The sequence below is a fragment of the Sapajus apella genome, unplaced genomic scaffold, assembly GCF_009761245.1.
Source record: "Sapajus apella isolate SASKATOON/1434 unplaced genomic scaffold, GSC_monkey_1.0 scaffold4, whole genome shotgun sequence".
In the NCBI taxonomy this organism is placed as follows: domain Eukaryota; kingdom Metazoa; phylum Chordata; class Mammalia; order Primates; family Cebidae; genus Sapajus; species Sapajus apella.
In genome coordinates, this window is record NW_022436944.1 from 39,744,772 (window position 1) to 39,772,717 (window position 27,946).

Below are 27,946 nucleotides of genomic sequence, written 5' to 3' on the forward strand. Positions count from 1 at the left end.
GTGCCGCAGGCTTGGCTGACTTGCCCCGAAAAACGTCTGCGGAGAGGGAGTCCCCGCGGGGGCCAGGGGAGAGGACTGGGAGAGCGCGCTTTCGCTTTCCGAGACGCCTTCAGTTCCTGGCCGTCCGCCAGGCTTTCTTCTCGGAGGTGTCAGTCTTGGGGAGTGGGGGCTGCGGAAAAGGGGACAGGCAAGGGGGATTTGTGTTTGCAGCTATTTTTGGAAGGCAGCCTTACTGTTTTTACTTGGTTGGTATTTTGCAAATTAATAAAAATAGCAAACTTTTCTAGAAATGCTTTATTCACATTTTACCGGAGAATGGGAAACCATCCATTGCCCGTTTAAAAGGCCATTTTTTTAAAAGTTTGGGGTGGTTTGGGGAGGCCAATGGCATTTGGGGAGAAGAGCTGAAGTACCCCTTTTTGGAGCTCGGGGCCAGTTTCCGGGACTAGCAGACCTTGGTGACTGGAGAGGGGCCTGACAACTAACTCGGGTTGCCCTGCGCCTGTGGCGTGGGCTCGCAATGGCAGGTGCTCCGGAAGGGGGCCACCTTCCCGGTGGGGCGCCACCTTCCCGGTGGGGCTCCTGGCTGCCTCTGCTCCCTTGGACACCACGGGGGGGGCCTCCCCCTCCTAAGTTCTAGGCAGAGGCTGGATACCTGCCCCGACCTGTCTCCTCCCATTCTCCAATACCACACCCACGGGACTCCAGTCTCCCCGGGAGTGGGACGGAGCCGGAACAAAGGGGTCTTTGTTCCCTGGTTCCCGGGGGGTGGGAGTTGCGCTCGCTCTCGTTTCCCGGCGCCCCTTGGAGACCGGGAGGCTCAGAGCCTCTCCCACCTCTCAGCGCTGCTCTCCACGACCCCAGAGACTTCGGTCAGGGCGCGGCGCCCCGGGCCACGGCGGGCTCTTTCTGGGCGGGCGAGGTGGGGAGCGAGGCACTGTGCGGCGACGCCTGGCGGGCACTGTGGCCCGCGGAGGGACGGTGGGGGGGGGGTTCGGCGGCTGGAGGGGGTGGAGGGGGCGGGAGAGGGAGCCTGCGCCCGGCTGAGCTTGGAGGTGTGGGGCGGGCTCCTGGAGCGCTCTCGGGGCTGCTCCTGCCACTGCCAGGGCGGCTGGAACCCTCTCCCTCTCTCCCTCCATCCTCCCACCTCCCCGGCTCGACCCCACCGTCACGCCGGGTCCCCCTCCCCTGCCGTCATCAGGTTCCCCTTCTCCCTTCCTGGCACTTTCCTCTGGAACCATCCTTCTGGACAAACTTTGATGGAGAATTTCACACCACGCTGGAAAAATGCCGGTTATGAAGGGATTACTGGCGCCGCAAAACACCTTCCTGGACACCATCGCCACCCGTTTTGACGGAACACGTAAGTCTTACATTTGGACTACTGGTATGGCATTATCTGAGACTGATTTTTCTCATACACGTTACTTTTGCTCCCACCTTCCCTTTTGCACCAGCAGAGTGAATTTTCTTCTGTTCTTGCCAAGGTGCCTTTTGTGCGGAGAAATGTATCCCCTCACGGTTTGGTGTAGTATTAACACTTTGTTTTGGTGTAGTAGTTAGCTCTCTTGACTTACTGGGTTTGTAAGGACTGAAAATAGCCTGCTTGAGGAAAGATCGACGCCCGTATTCACTGTGGGACCTGCGTTTTGGTGTGTCTTTGGAAAACTGGTTGTAATTTTCTGAGGTGAAAATGGGAATATTGGTGTACCTTACCTTTCTAGAGTGTCAAGGCTCCCTAGATTATATGCAGAGTTTGGAGTGTTCTTTCTTGGAGCTTCATTCTGTGATGTCTTTCGGATAGGTTTGATTTCCTATCTGAGTTTAAGAAATACAGGATTGCCAAGTGTACGCTTTCTTTAGAATTTTAATTATTGCGACTTTGTCAGAATCTTGATTCCTGCTTTTGAGCTAGAATAGCGTGTCTCTTAATCCTGAAATGAGCCTAATACTCAAGCAGAGACTGTTCAGGAAGAAGGACATTAATAAAGACTGATTTTATCATAAGATAAAGTTTTTACTTTACGAATGTTATTGGACATTTAGTTCATTTAAGCTACAGTAGGGAAAAAATAGATGGGGTGTTATGTGGTTGCTTGCAGACGGTTCAGAATCATCTGCAAGTTGTTCTCTTTCAGGACCACGGTCAGGTCCCCACTCCCCAGGCCTGTCAAGCTCTTTACCGGATCCTGTGGATCTTCACAGAAGGCTTTAACTCTGTAATTAGGAGTCTGTACTACCACCTCCAGTAAATACTCTTAGTTGGTTTCACTGTGAATGTCCTCACCTTCTTTCTAGCTTATCCTGCTTCTGTGCACTATCTTCCATTTTTCTGTTATACAAGACTCAGAGAAACTCTTTTATCCTAAAGTCCTTCTGAGTGGTTCAAATATCATTGTTTTTACTCTGACTGTATATTTCTTGGAACTGATATGGGCAAGCAATGCTAATTTCATTTCCATTCCAGTAGTCGAAACACACAATCTTATGTTTGAGTGGGAAGCAAGTCTTGGACTTTCACGCTTCAGGGGTAGTTGGAAAAGTTTACATGAGAGAGAAATGAATGACTTACTTTAATTTTGATCAATTTTTATTTTTAACAGCTAGCCTAATCATGGTAGTTGGTGTGGATATTTGGTCACTTTATAAGTGTTTTTATCTTTACGCCTTGTCATTCTTTCCCCTTTTATATTCTAAATGTGTCAGATGTTATGTATGAGATGTAATGTTATTAGATATGTCTTTTTAAGATAATAATAATAAATATTGTAGGAAAACTTCAAGTCCCTGTCATTGCCACTACCACACCACTGAAGCTCCACACAAAATCACCACTGCTGTGTTTTACCATGCATGATTGTGGGTACTACTATTTATTACCTGAGGTGCTGATCCATTTCATGTGGTTGTTTTTTCTTGAACATTCAAAACTAAAAGGCTATAAACATTGATCCTGAATGCAAATATTGAAAATGAGGTAATTGGAAAATGGTCATTGTTTATCTCATTGTCATTTAAAGTTGAATGAAGTATAATGTGTAGTGAATCATCCCAGCACAGTCTTGGGAATTACTTGAGTGTTACATTCAGATATCAATTGCTAATGAGAGGAGCTTTAAATCATCAGCTTGGAAATACCTTGGCCTCTGATTCTGACTATAGTGATATGCATGATAAGCAGGAGGGCATGTAAGAAGAGATGGATGCACTTGTAAATAGCTCTTTTTCCATGTTGGCTACACATTAACGTTAATAAGATAGGTTAGATACTTTAAATCCTTATTTTGGAAGACTATCGTGACATACCTGTATTTAGTATATAGTAAAAAATCTAAAACTCTTTTAGAGACCATGCTTAATCTGTGCTCCACAGCATCTGGGGAATTCTTGGAGGGAACAAGTTTGCATGAAATCTGACAATCAGAGAAGCAAATTTGAAGGTGATAAGTAACATGAAGAAAGGTTGACTTTGGAAAGATTTTGTTTACATTTAGTGAACACCTCTCCTCCCAAGAAACCCCACTCAATGAAAGAGGATTTTCTTTTCTGATTTTCTTTTCCTTTCTTTTTAAATTGCAGGATGACTTGAATAACCTGAAACTTAAAATACCTTAAACAAACTTTTAGCCACAAATTTTAGTATATCTAGAATCATGGGTATACCATTTCTCCAGCTAGCTATTTACTTTAACTTCTTATGTCATTATTTCTTGTTGATACAGTTTTATAATTAGTATCTCTGAAACTATTTTCCTATGATCATCTTTCCTTCTTTTGATTTTTATAGCTGTCACTTATTTTCTGTTGCAAGATAAAGCTACTTACAAATTTGAAATTTACAAAATTGCCACCTACTCAGATAAAAACTTTGCTGAAAAATGAACAATGTTAATTATACTCAATATGTAATATGTTGATTTGGCATAATTTTTTACCTTATTTGTGAGGTATGTTTTACAGTCATGCTAGTTTCTTATTTTATTCTGGACAATTTTTATGAAAAACAAATAAGAGAGCAAACAACAACCCTGTCAGACTGCCTTACTAACTTACCCAACATGTAGTATTATTGTTAGCTTTATTGATTTATTTTATAGGAAAATAATAAAACAACCTAAGACATCATCTGAAAATCCTCCCAGGAAAAATAAATATATGACAACATAAAACTCTATAACATACTCCTGTTGTTTATCAGCTGAGATATTATCACAGGGCAACATAACAGAAGTTAATAACACATTTTATAACTTAGTGACACTATTATTTTACATAATATAATATTTCTTCTTCTTAATATTTAAAAAGTGAGCTCTGTCAGGATTGAAAGACAATTGTGGATTATTAATTGAAGCCTTTTTTTCTAATATCCAATATAATTTTCAACCATTATTGAAAAATATAAATATTTTTGCATAAAATTACCACCAAATATATTTACTCTTGAAATATGTTCTATGGTTTGTGTTTAACTGAATGTAATGAGACTTAGAAAAACTAAGAACCTTAGAAATCTTAAATACGTATACCCCCCATTTAGGGGGGAAAAGTAAAAATAACTCCAAAGAATTTCTTTGAATTATTACATACAACAAAACCACTGACTTGTACCACTCTGAGACACACACATACACACAGACACTCCTAACGTTATGGCCTGCAACTAGCTCACTTATACATAATTTTTTGGGTTTTTTAAAACATATTTACTGTATTTTAAGAAAACCTTTTCTGTTTAGACTTCTGCTTTAAGTAAATAAATATTAATTTGGACAAAGGGAAAGTATAATAAGAGAACACATTGATACATATATGAAAAAATAGTTTTTTGGTACAAATATTTTTCATAGGATACTATTTGAGAAAAACACCTTAAAAAAGATATAAAGCTTTCAGAGGGAAGTATCCATTTTCAAACATAATGGTGGATTAGCTTACATTTTCTAGCCATATCAAAATTTAGCCAGACTACTTCTTCTCTTTTAGGTTACTAAGACAAAAATTTAAGTTTTAAAGGAAGTTTGTAGCCCAGTGGACTCCATCAACAAGATTCCAGTGAAAGTATTCAAAATCATGGTGGTTTAGAAATTCATCAATATTGCATATTTTATGCACTTCTATATAGTCTGTTCAAAATGGTCCAAAGAAATTTGTTAAAACTGAGGCCAGGCAAGGTGGCTCATGTACTTTGGGAGGCTGAGATGGGCAGATTACTTGAGGCCAGCAGTTCAAGACCAGCCTGGCCTACATGATGAAACCCTGTTTCTACTAAAAATACACAAATTAGCCGGGTGTGGTGGCATGCGCATGTAATCACAGCTACTTGGGAGGCTGAGGCAGGAGAATTCCTTGACCCCAGGAGACAGAGGCTGCAGTGAGCTGAGATTACATCACTGCACTCCAGCCAGGGTGACAGAGTAAGACTCTGTCTCAAGAAAAGGAAAAAGGAAAAGAAATTTGTTAAAATTGAAATACTTCCTCTACAGAGGAAGTTCTGTGTTTTTTTCTTTTTACCTTTTTGTTTTCATCAAGGTACATAGATCCCTTAATGTTAGAATCATAGGGTGAAGGATAATGTACCCATTATCATACTATTGACTTTGTAGATGAATTCTGTGCCTTCTAAAGGACTTATCACAGGGATTCTCGTAAGTTCACTACAATGAAAAATGTGTTCGAATTACAGGAACTGGATTTATGTCTTTATCAGAAATGATTTTGTTTTGATTAGTGAGATATACAAATGATAAAAAAAAAGTTGTATTGCATAGTTTTAAAAACTAACGTCAGACAATTTTGGCATTATTATGTAGAGAAAATGGATATGTAATATGCCGAAAATTGGAATTATGTCCATGATATATTTTTTCTAGGCTCTAACATTTTTCATTACTTTCAGTCCAAAGGCCATGGCATAAGACCTCTTCTGGCCAATGAGACTGGAAAAGAACAAAAAGCCTTTACAGAAACAGATTGAGGATCCTGAATTACTAGTTTCTGAAATATCCTAGACTCAACATTCTTCTAAGAGGGTCAAAGTCTCTCTAAAGAAATGTGTACTTTATTCATTAATTCAATCATTTTTCTAATAATGTTTAATGAATACTAACTATATGCAAAGCCATTGTACTAGCATCTTTGGGGTGAACCAGGATTATCTTTTTCTCTAATGGGGCAATGTAACATTCACAAATTACCATAATAAAGATTAGAAAAAGATAAGTGTAATTTGGAAGGTGCAGATAAAGAGCTATGCACACTTGGGTGAGGGAAGAATAGTTTCTATACAGGAATGATCTGAGAGGGCTTCATATAATAAATAACTTTGGGTGGGAATGACTGTATCATATATGATAGGTGCAAAAAACGATATTCTATTTAATTTGCCAATTTGTACAGCAACTGTTATTGATGCTAGAAAAAGCCTTTAGTGAGAATAACAAGCATTTTAGAGGGTGTCAAGAGGTCAGTGTAGAGGTAAGAGGGCAATGGAAAGCAGCCATAAAAGATCTTTAAACCCAGAGTTTTTTGGTCATAATAAGCCATTGGAAGTGATAGATTTGTATTTTGGTAAAAAAAAAAAAAAAAAAAGTATGGTGCCACTATGTTAAATATTTCCAAAATGCTCAACCTTCCCGTTTTCTACAGTCTAAAGCACAATATAGTACATGTCAACTTTAGGCTTAGGATGTTTATTTTCATTATTTCTTCTAATAATGGTTTTTTTTAAAGTTCCATAGAGTGCAGTGGAGTTGATCTATTTATTTTCTCAGGAATGTTTCTTTCTCCTAGGAAGTTAACTTTCTTTTCGGGAAGTGATAGATTTATTTCTCACCATATAGCTGACTACTTTTCTCCTCCAGGGCTGCTTACCCCAGTTATTCTAGAGTTATGCCTGTGGTGAAGAAAAAGAATTGAGGGTTTGCTGGAATTCAGTGCTAAAGCAGTTGATTGGGGAAATCCCAACAGTAAAAGGTATAGAATTGGAACGTGCTGCAAAGATAGTAGGCTAACTGGCAATGTATATTTGCTGATATCGTCTAAATGCTGTGTTTAAAATCTATTTTGATTTACCACAGCCTACAAACATAAAATATGAAACTTCAAATTTAACTATGACATAATTCATACTTAGCAACTGGAGCAATTGAAAAGCTTTCTCAGTAATTTAAATAGTCAACTATAGTTATTGGATTATAAAGTCCCTGGAAGATATATTTTGCTATCCTTAATAGTTGTTAATACAACCATCTATGTCACGTAAACCCTTCAAACTCCACATGTCCCCAAATGAACCAATAATCTCTTCTAGCCTATGAAACCTATTTGTTTTCTTACATTTTCTAGCCTCCTTACTGGCATCACCATCCATCCAGTTCTTCAATCTGGAAATCTGAGTTGGCCTTGACTGCCCACACATCTAATTAGTTATCAAAATTTTAATATTTTACTGCAGCAATGCCCTAATTTGGCCTCCCATTTCCCTCTCTATTGCTTGTCTTTTAATTTTGATCCTCTTTTTTGTATCTCCACAATTGCAGCCTTTCTCTAACTAGACCCCTGAAACCATCAGTCCCTTCTTCCACTCCCACTTCTTCAGTTTCCATTGTTCCCAGAGTGATTTCCGTGAAAAACAATATTACCACTTAATCATGTAACACTCCTGCTTAGAGCCATCCTTTGGCTCCCTGGTACCTTTTGGATAATGTCCAATGTCCTTAGCATCATCTGACCCCAAGATGATTCTGCAGAATCTTTTCTAACCACTGTCTCCCAGGCTGCACACATACTCATTCTAAATTCCCTTGCTCTTTCATGGTTTTGGGACTCTGCATTTCACTTGAAGAGTAAGATGCTTTTTGTTCGAGATCCATCCTAAAGATTACATTCTTCAAACTCCTTCTCTAAGGCTCTTAGTAAAGTTACATAACATTTTCTGTATAATTCCACATGGCCTTGCCCATCCCTCTAATCAGCTCTTAAATGTGCTGTAATTATATGCTTTCATATTTTAACACTCAACCATGAACTCCTTGAAACCCTAACTGTGTCATTATTCCAATTGCTTAGACTTACAGTTGAAATGGTCTTTGCTCAGTAAATATTTCTTTGAGTAAAATAATTTCAGCTTCCTTGATGGCCAGGGCTGTATATTAATTATCTTTATTTCCCTTCAGTGGTAACTGGTGTTGCTTTTATTCACTATTGCATGATTACCTTTAGTTTTGAGACATAATTCTAGACTGCCTTCCAGTCTCTTATTTTTATGTGGTTCCGGCACGAATTTCTTTTACCAACTCTAGTGATAATAGTATCTATCTTCTTGGGCATGTCTACATGCATAATGTGTACTGTGCTGGTGCTTTTTCTGTTTCTACCACAACCCAATAACCCACCAAAGTGGAAGGCAACCCACTTTTTGAGTCAAAGATGACAAAATTCAAGCCCAGAATTCTACTATATCATATTAGCCTGAGATTTTTCTACTATATCATACTGCCTCTAAAATGTGCTTTTATGGCAAGCGTAAACAGACTAGGGTGGTCTGTGGTATTGTTTCTAGTTTCTAGCTCTTACAAAGAAGATACTTCTTAAAACATTTTAGCCATTTCTGGTTTATATGCTGTTTGTTCCCCTTTGGATATCCTATGCTTCAAATACTTGTCATTTAAATGATGTTTTAAAATTGGTATTTAAGACTCATAACTGGAACTACTAAATGCATTCACTATGCAAAGCAGTTTTGTTCATCAAAGAAAATCTACTGTCCATTTTTTTTTTTAAAAAGGAAATCATTTGAGATTTTTCTGTTTAGAATTTGCTGACTTTAGTACTTTCTGGTGATTTATTTTGTTATGAGGTTAATCTCTGTGAAGATATTCTAATTCTCGTAACTATTGTAGTGGATATTTACCTTGTTAAGGTCATATACAGGAAATTCTTCTACCTATTTTGAGTCTACTTTTATTGGGAGAAATATACTTTCCAGTGTCAGGTACTGTTGATGTCTTTTAACAGGAATAGTTTACTTTTTTTTCCACAATGAACTTACAGGAAGAAATAAGGGTACTTAGCCCTCCAACTCTCAAGTCTATAAAGCTCTTTTTTTAAGTCTATTGTTCAGTCTTTCTATTCAGTCTTTTGGACAGACATCTTTATTGTATTTGTCAGTCCAAATGAATCTCGTATTCCAGTTATTGAACTAGAGGGAACTGAGACCAGAGCACTTACCAGTCTTACCATGTTTTATTTGACATTCTGGAAAAAAGGATCCGCATAAGAAATTCAGATATTACCGAAATGTCAGATATCCAGTTTGACAAGAAGTAGGCAGCTCTTATCTGTGGTGTTCTGGCTATTCCTTCAATTGAGAGAATAAAGTAGAAGGTAAAAATTGGACAAGGTTTTTACCTTAACATCTGGATAAATGTTTTGCTGTGATTCCATGAGTTATGGAAAAGAATGAGGGTATTGGGCTTGGGCAATGAGGAGGAGCTTTTGTATTGTCTTAATTTGGTACGGTTTTGGTTAGGCTACATCTCAGTCATCCGAAAATGAGCCTGCCCCTCTCTCTTAACAAATGTGTAGTTTCGGATTTTAGGATACATCATAATAAAAACCTAGGCCTCTTGTTTATCTGCACAGTACTCATACTGTGTATTGTATTACTGGTTCTAGCAAGCCAAAAGTTATACAATTATTTGGTAGATATCAATAATGGCTAATATTTGTATAGCATTTCAGCATATTCTTTTTTATGCCATGACTTGAATTATTTTCAAATTAATGGATGAAAAGTGGTTTCTTGTCATTGTTAATGTACATTTGTTTACTATAAATGAAGTTCAGAATTGTTTAATATGTTTAAGAGCTATTTAAATGCTTTATTGAGCATTATTTGTTTATATTCATTGTCTCTTATTAATTGTTCTTTTTCCCATTTTTGACATATTTGAGCCATTTATATAGTTTAAAAAATGAAACACTTCATTAGTAATGTGGATTGTATACATTTTCCCAGTTTTGGTTGGTCTTTTGATTTTTATATAGATGAATCAATAAGTTTTCCTGTTATGATATCTAGATTTTGTGTCATACTTAGAAAGACATTTCCTATTTTGAAATTACTATTATTACTAATTTTTCGTTTTTGTGAGTACATAGTAGGTGAATACTTTTTAAAACATACCCTATATGTTCTACTATAGTTTATTTTACATATTCAATTTTTTTCTCCTCCATTAATAAGTTCCATAATTTAATCTACTGAGTATAATATAGGAATCAAAATTATTTTATTTTCAAATTTGTATCCAGTTTTCCTAATGTTATTTAGCAATTTATCTTCTTTATGTTAATTTGAAATGTCTAGTTATCATATTTTATATTCCTCTATGTAATTCTATTTCTTGACTTTCTATCCTAATATATTAATTAATCATTTTCTGTATATTTTAGTACTCCAATTTTAATTATAGAATATTTATTATAGAATATTTGTGATATGTTCTTAAAATTCTCATTTCATTTTTTTTTCTCAGAATTTTACTTGACTAATTGTACTTATTTGGAAATCTATATGACTTTAAGTATCAGATTATCTACTTAAAAAAAATTCTGAAGGTATTTTTAATGGACTGATCTATAGGAAATATGATATTTTTGTGATATTAAAAATTCACATTAAAAAACTTACTAGGTATTTTTATTTTTTACACCTTTTGAGGGAGTTCTCAATAAAACATTTTGTATTTATTTTATTCCTAGTAATTTTATTTTTGCAATTGCTATGTAAAACAGAGGGTTTTCTTTCACTGTTTTGCTTTTTCTAATTCAATCACTTTGGTTTATTTGAAGGAAATTAACTTCTATATTTTATTAATTTTTTTTAACCAGCCAGCTTACTGATTTTCTCCTATCCTTTGTAATAATTTTGCTGTTGGATTCTTGGAGTTTTCAGATAACAAATATTACTGGTCTCAAATAACAAAAATTTTGCCTTTTGTTTCTGATTTTTGCAACTGTTACTTTTTTCCTCTTTTTTAATTGCTTTGGCATTTTAAGATCAATGTTTAAAAATGGTAGCCGTAAAGAAAATCTTTCTTCTTCTTAAGTTTAAGGGGAATTATTTTATTGTTTTTCTAATGAGTGTTTCCTGGTTTGTCATTTGAGAGGTAAATATTTTATTATATATTTGTGCTTTATTAAAAAACTTTGCAATGTATTCCTATTTCATTAAGCCATTCTATCAATTTTTTTATTATCTATCAAAGCTATTTTTTGTGTGTTATTGAATCAATTAATATAATGAATTCAACAGATTTTATGATATTAAACTATCTTTGCATCCTGTCAAGAAAAGTTACTTGGCATGTTGCTGGATTTTCCCTTCATTTATAGAACTTTTACACTATGTGTGTGTGTATATATATATAGTTATATATATTATGTAAATATATATGTGTGTATATATATTATGTAAAATATATATACAGATGTATAATATAGTGTATATGTAATATGATATATATGTATATATACATATATAATATGATGTGCATATATATATCATATTGGAATTTATATTCTCTTCTTGGACATGTATGTTATTTGATTTTGGTAGGAAAACCACACATCCATATTTGTGACGATTATAAGGTGATCCCATCTGGTTTAGCATTTGCGCCAGATTTTTCATATTATAATGAGGCGTTATTATTCATTGTTGTATGAGAACAGAGCCAAGATTGGTTGGCAGATCTCCAGTTAGTTCTTATAGTTTTGGCTATGGCCTTGTCTAATGGTGTCTCAAATGTTTGTCTAGTAAGTATAGTTTTTCCTTTAATATGTGCTTAAATCTGAAAGATGCCCAGCAATATCACACATTTTTATCCCAACACTTTTCAGATACAAATCATTTGTAGCTATATCTGTATCTATATCTGTCATCTCCTTTCCTATAACAACATGCACATTGTATACCAACTAGTAATGTCATAGTCTGTAAGAGGCCTGAAGCTACCAGCCCACAAGTTAGTGAAGTCAGTTGGAAATATGGGAAATTATAGTTTATGTATACATGCAATATATTTAGAATTTATCAGTATCTTTGGTATAAAAAATACTACAATAAATCTTTTTGGCATTTATGAGCTCACAAAGATGAAAAATAAGTTTAATGAATTATTCAGTTCTTATTTCTAAGAAAATTGATGATACATATATAACTCAGAGAAAATACTGAAATTTACATTTGTCATGGGTGCTCACATTGACTACAGTAAAGCCACTGACTACATTTAAATCAGAATGCATAAATCTGCTGAATAAGCATGTTTTTTTAAAAAACATGTAACTGTTTTAAGACTGTACCTAAAAATTATGATTCATTCTGCAGAAGGTGTCTTGGACATATTCTGTGAAGCATGACTTTTCATTTAGATCAAAGGACTGCTCTTCCAAATGAATTTTGTTTATTCATATAATTTACATATACCAAAAATCACTAATTGAGTATATAATTTACATATATTAAAAAACATTCCTTTTAAGTGTAGCATTTAATGAATTTTACAAAATATATACAGCCATGTAACCACTACCACAGTCAAGATTTAGAACAGCATCCTCAGCCCCAAAAGTCAGTGCCCTCCTTCCACTTTCAGTACATAGTAGCTACTAATCTACTTTTATGCCTAAAATTTTGCTTTATTTAATATGTAATATTAATGAAATCATACAGTACAGTACTTACCCCTGTTACTAGCAGTTTTGTTTTCCATTATTTCAGTTATGTTCTGTGAGCTGAGTTCCAAAAATATTAAATGGAAAATCTCAGAAATAAACAATTCATAAGTTTTAAATTACACACCCTCTGAGTAGTTGATGATATCTCATGCTGTTTCACTCCATCCCACCCAGGATGTGAACTGTCTCTTTATTCAGAGTATCCATGCTGTACATACCACCCATCCATTAGTCACACAGTAGGCATCTTGGTTATCTCGTCTATTGTTGTAGTAATCACAGTGCTTGTATTCAAGTAAGTCTTATTTTACTTAGTAATGGCCCTAAAGAGCAAGAGTGGTGATGCTGGCGATTCAGCATCTCCAAAAAGAAGTCACAAAGTACTTCCTTTAAGTGAGAAAATGAAAGTTCTCAACATAATGAGAAGAAGAAAAAAATGCTGAGGTTGCTACATCTACGGTATGAATAAACCTATCTGTGAAATTGTGAAGGAAAAAAAAATGTGCTAGTTTTGCTGTCACACCTCAAACTGCAAAAGTGACAGCCACAATGCATGATGCAAAAGGAATTTTTAAGATGAAACAGGAATTACATTTGTCGGTAGAATACATGAACAGAAACATATTCCAATTGAGGGCAGTTGGGTTTGGTACTATTGTCAGTTTTAGGCATGCACCAGGTGGTCTTGGAACACATCCTTCTCAGATAAGGGGGGTTACTGTGTGTAGCATTCTTTGTCTGCCTTCTTTCACTTAATCGTTTCACAAAATGATTTTGCAATTCATTCTTTTTTTGAGGGAGACAGTAGTTTGTTTTACTGAAAATTTTGTTAATTTTGATTCCAAGTTTTCTTGTGAGTGTAGAAAAAAATGAAGCACCAGTGATTAATGTGTTGTTATTAGTGAAAGCCCTTGGCAAGTATTCATGTCATCAGGATTTTCAATGGAAAATCAGTTAATTTTATTTATTTATTTATTTATTTATTTATTATTTATTTGAGACAGAGTTTCACTCTTGTTTTGGTGAGCAATTTTGGCTCACTGCAACCTCTGCCTGCCTGGTTCAAGTGATTCTCCTGCCTCAGTCTCCCGAGTAGCTGGGGCTACAGGCATGCAACACTCAGCTAATTTTGTATTTTTAGCAGTGACAGGGTTTCTCCATGTTGGTCAGGTGGGTCTTGAACTCCCGTCCTCAGGGGATCCACCCTCCTCGCTTCCCAAAGTTGTTGGGATTACAGGCCTGAGCCACCAAGCCCCGGCCCATCAGTTAATTTTAATTATGGTTGAGTTTTTGTATCTAATTGAATTTAAGTAAAGCTTTTCAAAGTTATTTCTGTAGGTGAATTATATTTCTCTGTAAATGTTGTTGCAAATTCACTTCAAAAGGTCATTAAAGCTTAATTTTATGGCGACAAGGCACATTAAATTTTGGTAGAGCACAGTGTCATGGCAAAGACTGTTTCTAAATTAATAAAATGTGTGAAGAATAAATGTTCTTGGACTTGATTTAGTGTACACATAATTCACTTTTATGTTAATCACTATAGAAGTTAGATTGGTCAAAATTGCCACATATTTTTATATGTGGAGAATTAGGCACAGTAATTACACTACATGATTAGATACATCAAATACAGAAAAAGTATTTGGAATGACACTACATGGTTTCTTTTTTTAATGCCTGTTGTCAGTCAGAGTTTTGAAATATCTGAGCCTTTGAATTATTACTTATAAACAATCTAAGTGTTCAACAAAGTTATTAGTTTTTTCTAAATGAGACTTTTGTATTCATTTTGTTTGAAATCACTTGAAAATATGTAACCAACATTTGTAATTAAACAAAACACTAAAAACTTCAGCTTTTAAACATTTTAACAAATAGCAACTTTTTAAAAACAAAACTTGCAGCTAGAAGCACACTGAAATGTACCACTGAAGGCCGGGTGTGGTGGCTCATACCTGTAATCCCAACACTTTGGGATACCAAGGGGGGTAGATCACTTGAGGACAAGAGTTCGAGACCAGCCTGGTCAACATGGCAAAACCCATCTCTACTAAAAATACAAAAAAAAAAATTAGCTGGGCATGGTGATGTATGCCTGCACTCCAGCCTGAGCGACAGAGTGAGACTCCTTCTCAAAGAATAAGAAAAAGAAATATATTACTAGATAAGGAAGGGAAAAATGTTAAACAAATAACTGAATTTTCATATTATCTTCTGAGGTAGATTAATGAAATTGGGAAAAAATTATTCCACAGTTTTTGTTGTTAATATACAGTTGACTCTTGAACAACAGAGGTTTGAATTGCACAAGTCCACTTATACATGGATTTTCTTCCACCTCTGCCTCCTTCCATGAGACAGCAAGACCAACCCCTTCTCATCCCCTTCTTCCTCCGTCTACTCAATGTGAAGGCGATAAGGTTGAAGACCTTTATGATTATCCACTTCCAATTAATGAATAGTAAATCTATTTTCTCTTTTTTATAACTTTCTTATTAACATTTTCTTTTCTCTAGCTTATTGTAAGAATACCATGGATAGTACATATAAGATATAAAATACATGTTAATTGACTATGTTATCAGTAAGGCTTCCAGTGAACGGCAAGTTTTGGGAGAGTCAAAAGTTATATGAAGATTTTCTACTAGAAGGAGGTTCCCCTAGTTCAAGGGTCAACAGTAAATATTAAATATTCAACAGTTGATGTAACGCTGATATCTCTTTAGTTTTTACATGCTGCAAACATTGACATGTGTCTTTTTTGGCCTGTCATTGCTCCTAGATATGTTTATTGTGCTCACTTCAGAGATAAGGAGGCAGAGAACCCTAGAGGCTAAGTGTTTTGTCTCAAGATAGAACAAGTGAAGACTGTGCTATTGCTCTCTTAATTGCAAAACCCATGCTCTTTCTTCAACATTACTCTGCTTTTAGTTTGAAAACAGGAAAAGGGAAGATAATTGACATTTAATAAGCAAATTTGGACCTAATGCTGTACTTGATATTTTCACCTACATTAGTTTATTTAATCTCTACAACAACACAAGTTAGATGTTTCTGTTCTGACTTTATGGATTGGGAAACTGAACCCTAGAAAGGTTTAATAAATTGTCAAAAGTCAAACATTTTATAAGTTGTGTAGATGGAATCTAAACACATCATTTTGACCATAGCAGGCTATGTTTCAGAAAAGGCAAAAATTAGATCTAAAGTCTAAGGCATTAAATTTATGATTAAGAATTTGATGATCATACTTGACTTTGCTATGAGATACTTAGAAGCTATTTTTATGCTTTTTAAGAAGACATTATCTGGGAAGCTCAACCCTTAAAGTTCCCAATTGGCAATGCTTTATAAACAGTATTTAGTAGATTACTCAGGAATTAACCTCTCTTATTAGAATTAAGTACCCAAAAGGCTCTTTTTACCTAAGGGGTAATAATGCACTGGTGTTGGAGAATTGAGAGCTCTGCCATCCATTAAGTCCAGAGCTTGTTAATATTATAATATATTCAGAGTTATTTGTAAAACAGTGTCACACCAACTTGAATTTTAAAATGCTTCTAGCTCATCAGTGGTTCTTTAGGAGTGGGGCTTGAGTCAAGAGGGGTGGAGTTAGAAAGAGACATGAGGAAACTTTTGTGGGTGGTGGATATGGTCACTGTCTTGACTGTGGTGATGTTTTGGACTTATATATCTGTTAAAGCTGTTAAATTGTACACTCTATGTGCAGTTTATTGCACATGAGTTGTACTTCAAAATGCTGTTAAAAATGATTTCTGGGGTGGAATAAAGAAGAGTTAAAACTACAGCACTGTTAGATTGGTGCAAAAGTAATGGCAAAAACTGCAATTACTTTCACATCAACCTAATAGAATGACACATCCTCTGCATTCAATTTTATTTGTTTCTCAATTCTGGTAAGCAACCTTTTCTGGTAGGTATATTATTGTTTGTGCAGATCCAAACTATTGAATGTATGAGATTTGAGAAACAAGTAATATTAACAATGAACATAGTCAAATTAATAACAAACTTATTTTAACAGTAAAATTAGTTAATGTTGATTTTTTTTTTTTTTTGTCAATACTACAGACTTGCTTTCTATATTAGTTATCTACTCACTTGTTTGTGAGTTGGCTGGGGAGTCATTTAATCCATGTTGGGCTTAGCTGGGTTGCTCTGGGATCTTGGCTGAACTAACTCATGTGTATGGAGATTGTCTACAGGCTCTGCTCCTGTGTGGGCTTGGCTAAGGAAGCTTAACTAGGGCATTTTTCCCCCAGATGTCTCTCCTGAAATGCTGTTTCGCAACAAGGATAATCTAGCACATAATTGTCCCTGAATAAATGCACAGCTCTAGCTAAAGTGAAGTTTTTTGGAACCTATCAAGGATCCATAAATATTCTTCTAATGACTGAGAAGTTGTATATCATATTTTCTGTTTTCTTTTCAAGGAACTTCAACATGATTTTTATTAACAATAAGATTACATTTAATGCTTTGTTACAAAAAACTTACATATTGTCTCATTTATTTTTCACAAGTACTGAGTGGTTTGGGAAGGAATCAAGTATGTTCCCATTTGAGATCTATGGAGAAGATCCATATCCCTGTGTTCCAAGCTTCTATCCTACATTCTTCCCTTATTTCACTTTATGTTAATATTTCATCCTATCAAATTTTTGTGACATACTTAAAGAAATGGCATCATTCACATTTTACACACATGAATGTTAAGGAAAAAACAATTCTAAGTATGCGTCTAAAATTTTCCTAAGTAAATTTATTGCTTTATTTTTTGCATCCTAATTTTACCCCTTTCTTAACAGTTCCCTAAGCTCTATCTTCAGCACACACAAACATATGCACACACATGCACACAGCTATATAAAATGGATTAATACTTCAATTAAATGTTCATTGCACCCAAAGTGTTATATGATATATGATGTAATAATGTCTCAAGCTTACAGAATTTAGAACATTTTACAGTATCAGAGAGTTACATAGGGAAGAGATTTAGGGAACAATGTGAAACTGATCATGATCCCTCTTTACACAGGCTTAAGAATGTTCGAACTTCAATGTTTAGCCTTCCTTCAGCAAGTGCACAATTTCTTGGGGCATATATTTTAAGTAAAGATAATATCTTTGGCCACATAGTCTTTTTCTTATTCTTTCTTGTTCTAACTTCTTCACTTATTTATTTTTTATAAATTATATATATTTTGTGAGCAATATGAGTAATGTCTTTTCTGGAACAATTCATCATATAAATAAACATAAGTTTTAAAAATTCAATTTTTCTACTTTCTGAAAAATTTCCTCACTTGCCGAGTTTTCTAGATTAAGTTACGTCACTTGGAGAATATAGCTTATATTTATGCTTCTATTCATGTATCTCCATATATCTATTTCTCAGTGACTAGAGGTATGAAAACTAAGATTCAGAAAAAAAATGAATGATCCCTGCTTACAATCTATCTTGTAAGTTGTCATCTGTTAAGTGTTGATGCACATGATAGAGATATGTGGCTTTTCTTAAATTCTTCAATTTTCAAGTAGATATTCATTAGCTCGACTCTATAAATAAGTTAGCCTATCAAGATGCTATGAATGACAGTTCTGCTCCTCTGATTACTAGATTCACTTAAATGATCTCATGTATACTTTTAAAATTAATATCTGTGACATTTTTTGAAGGGAGCAAGGAAACGTGATAATTACCTTTCACTGCTAAGTTTATAGGTAAAATGAAAACTATCTCATTAATCTAGAGTGAGACATGGTCCTGGGTTGACGATATGAAGTGAGAAACTGATTAGTTTTGAAAACAACTCACATGCAATTTTGCTATGTTGGTGTTGGTTAGCTTGTTGGGTTTTCTCTGCTTACTCAGTTGTCAAGGATCTTCATTCTGATGAGGGTAAGAACTTGATGGTGTTTGCACTCATTTTGTGACAATGGGGTAAACTCATTTGAGAATAGTGATTCCCTTTCTCAATCATGTAGGAGGGAGTGGGAAAGACTCCCACTGTGTAGATAGTTGCTGTCTGTCAGTGGATTTTCTGGGCAAAAATGTCTTTTTCTTCTGACATCTGTTACTTCACAGTAATGGGAATACTTTGACTACATTCCTGGGTTGTGCAAGTAACTAAAGAGCAAATATTATTGTAAATCTTGCTACCGCTTAGTGTCTAGGCTATCTTTGCAAAAATTGTATTTGGAACTATATATACCTCAGAGAAAGAGGTAGGCCATATTTGTACTCATTATGGTATTACTTTAGTATTATTACTTTTTAACTTATGTACTTGTCTTCTCCATAAGAATACATACCGCTTGAAGACAGTCTTGTCTTTTTAATGATTTTTTTCTCCAATGCCTTGCAGAATATCAGAACACAGTAGATATACCAAAAAAAAAAAAAAAAGTGTTTAACCTGATAAGTGTGAAACAAGAATGATAAAAAGTGTCTTTCTATTTAACTACCTAGAGTTTGTAAAACTCCCTGATCATTTATATTCAGGGGCCATATCATTACCATCATTATTGTTTTTATCACTGTTGTCATCTTTGTCATCATCTCACCTTTCATTTATTGGTCTCTTATTAAGTATCACTCTCTGTTAAGCGAGTTTTATACATAACCTCATTTAATCCACACAACAGTTTTCTGAGGTATCAACCTCAGTTCCATTTTAAAACTGAAGAAGCTGAGGTATGGAGAAGGTAAGCAATTTGACACAGCTGAAAAAGTAGCAGAGTCATAATTTAAATTCTGTTCTTGTCTTATTTTAGGTTCAAGCTCTTATCTACCTTGTGGTTGTGGTAAAAGTTACCTTTCCACTTCCTCCCACCAGTCTTCTTGATTGTACAATAAGGTTTTTATTAGTTTTTTAATTATTCTAATCTCATCTCCTGTTATTTGCTTACCTACATGCCTCCTTGGGTGTATTGTATGATACTGAAGAGAAAAAAAATCTGAGTTAGGTTAATAAAGGAATAAAAGTGTGTGTGTGTGTGTGTGTGTGTGTGTGTGTATGTATATATTTTTATATATGTGTGTACATATACACACATACACACATACATGTATAAAAAATACATATATACATATATATACACATATAAATACAAACAAACACACAATCCTAGTTATGGAGATTCATTTCATCCTAGGTGGCTCTCAACTCAGGCTACATATCAGAATTGCCTAATAAGTTTCTGAAAACAGCAGATTCTCATGCTCTGTCCCAAAACTGCTGAATCAGAATCTCTTAGGAGAGATCCTGGCATCTCATTCAAAAGAAACAAATGCCATGCTGCATTTCTTATGTGCAACCTGATTACCAAATCCAGGCTTAGATCTGTGAGACAGTGACTTGAAGAAGTGATTTCTCCGTGAGCACTGGACCATCAATGTGAATGCCTTGGCCAATAGTGGTGGTGCCTTGAGCAATGGATGCCTGGACAGTGCCCATATTTTTTCTAGTTATTTTATTCAATAAATATTTATTATCTACTATGTACAGTACAATGTGCAGGAGCTTATACTTCTGCAAATGTAAAAACAGGAAATAATTCAACCAATAGAACTATTTAACTTTTTAATTAAAATTTTGAGGTATATCCATTTTGTCCACACCATGCTTAGCCTCCAGTGTTTTAGTTCTGTGCTCAGTTTGTAAGTTTCATAGAGTAAGGGATTTAGAGAAGTTAGTTCAGGAGAGAAAGGCATAAAACTACACACACATATACACACAAATAAAATGTCAAGAGCTCACACTAAATCATTAATATAAGCTACTCATAATTTATTATTTATGAGAAAATGATAGAACATTTAGACACAATTTAAATAAATTCATTTAAGAACAAAGGAGTTATGACTATATTTCTCTTGATCATTGCATATTCTATATCTTCATATTTATCCTGAAAGTAAATCATCGTCTTTGTGTCCCCAAGACTCATCTAAGCATAAATTCTTGGTAACTGTGCTTATCAGGTTTGACTTTAACATCTGAAGGTTCTCACAGGTGTCTTAATTAATTTTTAAAATCCATTCTAGTATATATTATCTGTGTGTCATAATCACATTCCTTTTTTTCTCTTGTTACCACTCTGACCCTGCCTTCCCAACTCACCACCCCTAGCACTTGGCCACTCCCACTCTACACAACTTCATTCTCTCTTTTTTCTCCTTTATGGCCAAAAAGAAGTGAAGAAAAAGATTAGAAGCAGACACCCTGTGGCAGGTAATATTTCCCACCTTGTTCTTCCTGCAGCCCACCACTAGGCCCCATATCTACATTAAATGGTTTCTTCCCTTTTTTCAGTAGTGTCCTGGCATCTCTACTTCTTGCTCCAGGACTTAGAAATAAACTGTATGTTTAGGGATTTTCTTTTTCTTTTTTTTCTTTTTTAAAGACGGGGTTTCACCATGTTGGTCAGGCTGGTCTTGAACTCCCGACCTCAGGTGATATTTTCTTTTTTTAACTTATTATACTTTAAGTTCTGGGGTACGTGTGCAGATTGTACAGATTTGTCACATAGGTCTACACGTGTCATGGTGGTGGTTTGCTGCATCCATCACCCCATCATCTACATTAGGTATTTCTTCTAATGCTATCCCTCCCCAATCCCCCCACCCCCTGCTATTCCTCCCCTAGCTCCCTACCCCCAAGTCCCCAGTGTGTGATGTTCCCCTCCCTGTTCCCACATGTTCTTATTGTTTGGCACCCACTTATGAGAGAACATGCAGTGTTTGGTTTTCTATTCTTGTGTTAGTTTGCTGAGAATGATGGTTTCTAGTTCATACATGTTCCTGCAAAGGACATGAATTCATCTTTTTAATGGCTGCATAGTATTCTACGGTGTATACATGCTGCCTTTTCTTTATTCAGTCTATTATTTTTTTTTTTTTTTTGAGACGGAGTTTCACTCATGTTACCCAGGCTGGAGTGCAATGGCGCGATCTCGGCTCACCACAACCTCCGCCTCCTGGGTTCAGGCAATTCTCCTGCCTCAGCCTCTTGAGTAGCTGGGATTACAAGCACGCACCACCATGCCCAGCTAATGTTTTTGTATTTTCAGTAGAGATGGGGTTTCACCAGGTTGACCAGGATGGTCTCGATCTCGTGATCCACCCGCCTCTGCCTCCCAAAGTGCTGGGATTACAGGCTTGAGCCACCGCGCCCGGCCTATCCAGTCTATTATTGATGGGCATTTTAGCTGGTTCCAAGTCTTTGCTATTGTGAACAGTGCCACAATGAACATACGTGTGCATGTGTCTTTATAATAGAATTATTTATAATCCTCTGGGTATACCCAGTAATGGGATTTCTGGGTCAAATTGTATTTCTGTTTCTAGATCCTTGAGGAATCACCACACTGTCTTTCAAAATGGTTTAATTAATTTACACAATAGTTGAATTATTAATTAATAGTTGAATTAATTAATGGTTGAATTAATATAAAATAAAACGTTTTTTGAATATTTTCAAATATATTTGAATGAAATAACTTTTTAAAACATAACTATGGTAGTTTCATCAAAAATAGAATTAAAAATGTCTCCTAAGTATCATACAGACTTTAAGAATTATGTCTATACAGTTGTCTTGACAAGTTCATCTTAGTATTCTATAGTCTGTCTTTAGGGAGATGGAAAAACCTCTACAATGGGGTCAAGCAAGCTAGTGAATGGTCATGGATTTTTTTTAAAAGCTCTAATTTGGACCTCATTCAAGTTATGAAGGAATATCAATTATATTTTACATTCCCAATCTTAAGAACTAAATTAAAATTAAACTTGCATGTTTTTAGTGACTTTATTTTTGCATTGTGTCTGAAAACATGTTCTTTATTCAATGAGTCTGGCATCTACTACATGCTTTTGGATATAATTATAATAGTAAGAAATAATCACTATTCTGGTGGTGTCTAGCATAGGAGATGGATATGACAAAGTCTGAAGCATTAAAAAGAAAAATATATACAATTTAAAGTATTTTGATTTCTGGATAGTAAATGGTATGTGTCTGTTTTCTTTCAGAAGAGGAATATTTGAGTCCATCCATAGTTCTTTTGTTTCTATTAATGAAAATCATTGCAAATGAAAGGAAAAAATATGCCCCATTTGAATTAGGACTAACAGTTCTGTTTCATTATGTAAAGTCTTTAACCAATGAGTTAGAATATAAAGTTGTATTTAAAAAAAAAATGAATTTGGCCTCCTAACCTTGGATGCTGTGGCATGAGTTTTAGAGGATATTTTCACACTAGAAATCAGTATATTCTGAGTCCAGACTTTTGCTAATAGTTTACATTGGTCTAAATATAGTAATATAGAGATAGTCTGTTCACAGTTACACATTTCTCTAAGAAGTTGTTTACTCAAAACATGCACAATAACTGTTTTGTAATTTTATCAGTCATGCTTTTTTGTACTCTTTCTGTTATTTCAAATTGCTCCATAGAATGACAATGAATTTGTCATACTTTATGTGACTAAATAGTTAAAATACTGTTTTATGATTATATTTCCTATAAACTCTACAAAGAGTACAATGACTAGTTCTTGTATGTTTCTTCCGGAAATACTTTCAAATCACCTTCTTTGCACAGCTTCTAAAATGAAATTTAATTTGTCATCTTGATTCTTCTGTTGATCATGTATTTATTCAATTAAGTGTAAAGGCTGAATATAAACTGGGTCTCCTAATACTCTCTATGACATTTCAGAAGGGCTAAAAAAAAAAAAAAAAAAAAAACAAATCTGTGAGCTATTTATATTTAAATTTGAATACAAGTTCAAGTTCCTGTATGGCACTCAGACTCCACATTTTCCTCATCTAATAAATTTCAGTAGCTCTGTGGGAGTTTAGGATCAATTTAGCTACATTAGCTTGTTTAGAAATAAAGCATACCAAAATGATAAAACTTCAAATTATGATGCCAGTACTGTCTCTGGACTTGTTTCCCGTTGTTAGAATTTTCTCAGAAAATATGTCCAGCTGAGTTTGAGGTGAAATATTTGTTCATCTCTCATCCTTTAACATTTTACTCCAGTTTTACTCTCAAGTAGATTCAGGATGAATTTTTTGCTAACATCCTGAAAGAGACCTGAAGAATTACCTTATTCAACTCCTTATTTGAAGATAAGGAAACTGGAGGCTTAGAAAGGCACAGCCTTTTAGGCTAGAGGCCATTGTCTATATTGTGCCCTTACTCTACTGGAAATATTCAGCTAAACAGCAGGAGGCTCTGTAAACATGATTTAAGAGTATTCTCATTCAACAGAGACCTTTCTAATTTAAGTAAGAACATTACTAAGATGGAAAGTGTTGGAAGTATCTGAAAATGCTATGAGATTATGGTTAGTAGTGCATTCAGCATAGTTTTAATATGGCAGACACATTCTTCCCCCTCACTCCCCCCGCAAGATTCTTTAAGACTATTTTTCATCTGTAAAATTATCAGGGAAGTTAACAGAAATATTTTCTTTCTTTAACTGAGAATGTATACTTAGTTTGATGAGAACATACTGATTTTGAGCAGGCAGTGTTATATAGTTGAAAAAAGTTTTTCTGACATTACCTATCTTTTGATTATTTCATTTCATAACTTTATTTCAGAATATTCTATTCCATGAATGGGTTTGTGTATATATAATATACAGTTGATTCTCATTATTTCTGTTAGTTATGCTCTATAAAATTGTATAAATACTGAATTAGCAAATACTTGACCATTTCTCCTAAAGGAGATATAGGAGTTAATTTCTTGTGAGCATCTGGTCACAATAATTTTGTCAAACAGTCAATAGATAACCTTGTTGTATGTGTATTTCTATTTAAGGCAAGTTTATTTATATATATTTTTTATTTATTGCCAGTAAACTTATAATGAATACCACTATCATTCATGCCTGAACAAAGCTTACCTAACACATGTTTTCTCCAGAAGTCACAACACAGTCTTGCGTTTAGCAACACTAGACAGTACTTTAGCATTATACTTCTGAGCTAATTTAAAAATTATCAACAAAAAGCACAATAATGCAAAAAAACACAGCACTAAATGGAACACAAAAAAGATACTTGTTTTTACAGTATGAGCACTAAAGCAAGAAGGCAGTGTCACTTTGTTCAGTCACAGGTGGGAATGTGTGAGGTAACTCAAATATTTTAATGCTTTGTGTGTGTCTGCAAATAACTGTAAAAGATTCATGAGTACCTATTTTGCGGTTATAAATAAATTTTAATGAGTAACCGAATTTACAAATAAGGCATGCAGAAATAATAAGGATTGTCATGCATCTATGACATGTTTTGGTTAATATACAATGGAAATTTTTTTCTATTATGTTCTGTCTTTTAATTCATAATACTTGGTAGACAGCAGCCGCCCCCATTTTGTGCTTCTACTTATTATTGGTTTTAGGCAAATACCTCTTTGTGTAATATTTATTATCTTGAACATACATATGTATTAAATACTTGAGTATTTAAATGCATGTATGTTTAAATACATGAGTATTATTTTAATACACCTACAGAGACAGAGAGGGAGAAAGAAAGAGAAGGAGAGAAAACAAGGATGTGTTGATGTGCAGAAGAAAGCCATTTTAAAGAGTCGTGAATGAACTAATTATTCATGTTTTAGTGTAGCAGGCTGCTTAAAAATTATTTGATGTACATAAAATTGACTTAACCTCTTCTGTTTATAGACAATTAAAATGAAAAGCCTTCATAATTAATATAATCTTAACATTATTTCAGAATGCAGTTAATGGGAAGTCATCCATCTTCTGACATAGTTAATTCAGTTTTTGCCACACTTCTTAGCTACTAAATTTGAATGTGTCATTATATATTAGAAGGTGATGCTGTGCTTCACTGTTTTTCTTAATATTAAAGTTAGTGGAACATTTGTTTAGTATATTACCAACTTAGTTCTTTGTTCTTTTATCAAAATTAATTTATGCCTTCTAGTAACGCTGAATGGCACAGGAAAGTAAATGCAGTAATGGGGTAGCTAATTCCAGAAAATTCTGCACTTGATTGTTAATAAGGTTTAGAATTGAGGCTTCTGAAATTTAAAAAAAATTACCGATTTGTATTATATTTTTATATTTTGTACCTGGATATTTTTTTCATTGCTGTATCTTTGGAGAACAGAAATCATTAGTCATTTTAAGTTTTTGTTCATTAAAAAACAATGTGAATAGGGAATAAAGGGTTACTGCTCTCTTTCAGTCTCCTAATCTTTAGTCTCTAACTCAGTGCTGGAAACAAGTTCAAAATTACTCTGCAAATTATTGTGTTACATATTGTTAGGGGAGTTGCTTCAATTGGAGGATGAATGTTTCTTTTCCTCAAGATACACTAAACTAAGAGAGGAAAGATGGGCATTACTATAACACAGTTTAATAAAATGGAAAGATTATACAAAAACTAGCAGCAAAGAATATGAGTGGGCAAATGAAAAGCCTGCTTTATAAGGAGAATACAGAAAGTAGAAGTTAGACCGAGATTTGAATTCTGAGTAAAATCTGTTAGCTAGAAAGGGAGTGTGGTCCTCCAGCAGGTTTTACTGGGGCAGTAAATTCTTGAAGACAAATATAGGGAGGCAAATTTCAGGAAGGCTGGAATTGTAATTTGGACTTATGGTTCAGGTCTTGCATGTCAAATAATATGGTTAGACTTTAATAAATAGATAACTGGAGCTATTGCAAAATATTGAACTGGCAGGAAGACTTAAAATTTGAATTAAGAAGTTGGGGATAAATATGAGATACATTGTTGAGAAATGATATATTTTTAGTGTAATAAACATTTTTGTGTGTGTGTGACTGAGAGCATCTTTACCCAAAACTGGAATTCTTTAGTTTTGGTAGAAATTTACTCCAGGTAAGTTATTGTTTTTGTTGTTCATCTGGTTTAATTTGAGGTGGGACAATGTTTATTATTTGTTTTTGTGACATTTGCCAGATATACATAACTGTGGTGATAGTAAAATACCATATATGAATGATCCATTTTGAGTAATAAGGACAAAATATTTGGCTCAATCCTAAAAAGTTAAGCTGATTAACAATTTAATCTTTACTGGTCATTTGAAAGATTAATTAATATCATGGGTCTTACTGTCAACATTAAGAATATCAGTTATCATGGTACTTTATTTTCTATGGTATTGCTGACTAATGGAATCAGAGGAGGAACTTTTGGTAATATAGTTCACTTAATCAGTAATTTACAGCAATCTGCTCCAATTACTCAGCATAGAAACAACTATTGAACTTAGCTTCATTGTTTTTGTTGTAATTGCTCTCTAAGATGAAAGTTAGCAGGGACAATTAAAATACTTCTGGCAGATATTTTAGTTAAAAGTAGTAACATTCTAACTCATCTCAGGGACTTGAAAGATTTGGTGGTATTTCAGAACAAATTTTGTAAGAAAGACTTAAAATATAAGTATTTTTAAATAAGATTTGTGGAGAATGTAACAGAATGAAATAATAGTAACAGCTACAATAAAACCCTTCTCTTTATTGCTTCCAAAAAAAATACAATAACATATAATATTGTTTAAGTAAAGTCATAGGGGAAGTAGGATATTAATGTTTGTTGAAAGATGCTGAAAATCTAGGTAGAGAAGTGTGTATCCATACACTTTAGACTCCAAATGCTCCCTCTAATCTCAATAGGGAAGATTATTAAGATGGAGATGGAGATTATGTAAATGACATCCATGGTGGTTTTGCAGTAGAGTTGGTAAGTAGGAAGAGAAGAGACTTCTTGAAGAGACCCCTTAGTAAAAGTTTGATTATTCAATAAAATGCAGAAGGGCAGATTTTCTGACATAAGATGGATGCTTTTAAACATGGCCAAAATGAGAGTACATAGGCAAAACAGAGAACCTTTTGTACCAAGAAATTTTCTTAAATTTGTACTGACTACTGAAAGTTGAACCCTTAAAACATTTAAAAGTCAAAATCATGCTTCAGAATCAATATTTTCTGCTGAAAAGTTTAGAGAAAATATGCTAGGATAGTCTATAATGTATTATAAAACTAACTATTTCAACCCTTTACTCTGAGAGTTTTGTAAAGGCAATCTGGTATGACCTACATTTGCTCACAGGGCCAAGGCAGACTTTCCCAATCAGGGCTAAAGGAATTCTG

The 27,946-nt window shown here is 34.6% G+C and overlaps 1 protein-coding gene across 1 annotated transcript in view; it reads left to right on the top strand.

The window, feature by feature from the left end:
* Positions 1-596: 596 nt before the first annotated feature.
* KCNH8 (potassium voltage-gated channel subfamily H member 8) overlaps positions 597-27,946 on the top strand; it is a 340,790-nt gene continuing 313,440 nt past the window's right edge. The window contains exons 1-2 of the mRNA XM_032267464.1: positions 597-872; positions 1,202-1,363. Of these exons, the coding sequence (XP_032123355.1) occupies positions 1,288-1,363 (76 nt within the window). The 5' untranslated portion in view covers positions 597-872; positions 1,202-1,287. The remainder of the gene's footprint in view (positions 873-1,201; positions 1,364-27,946) is intronic.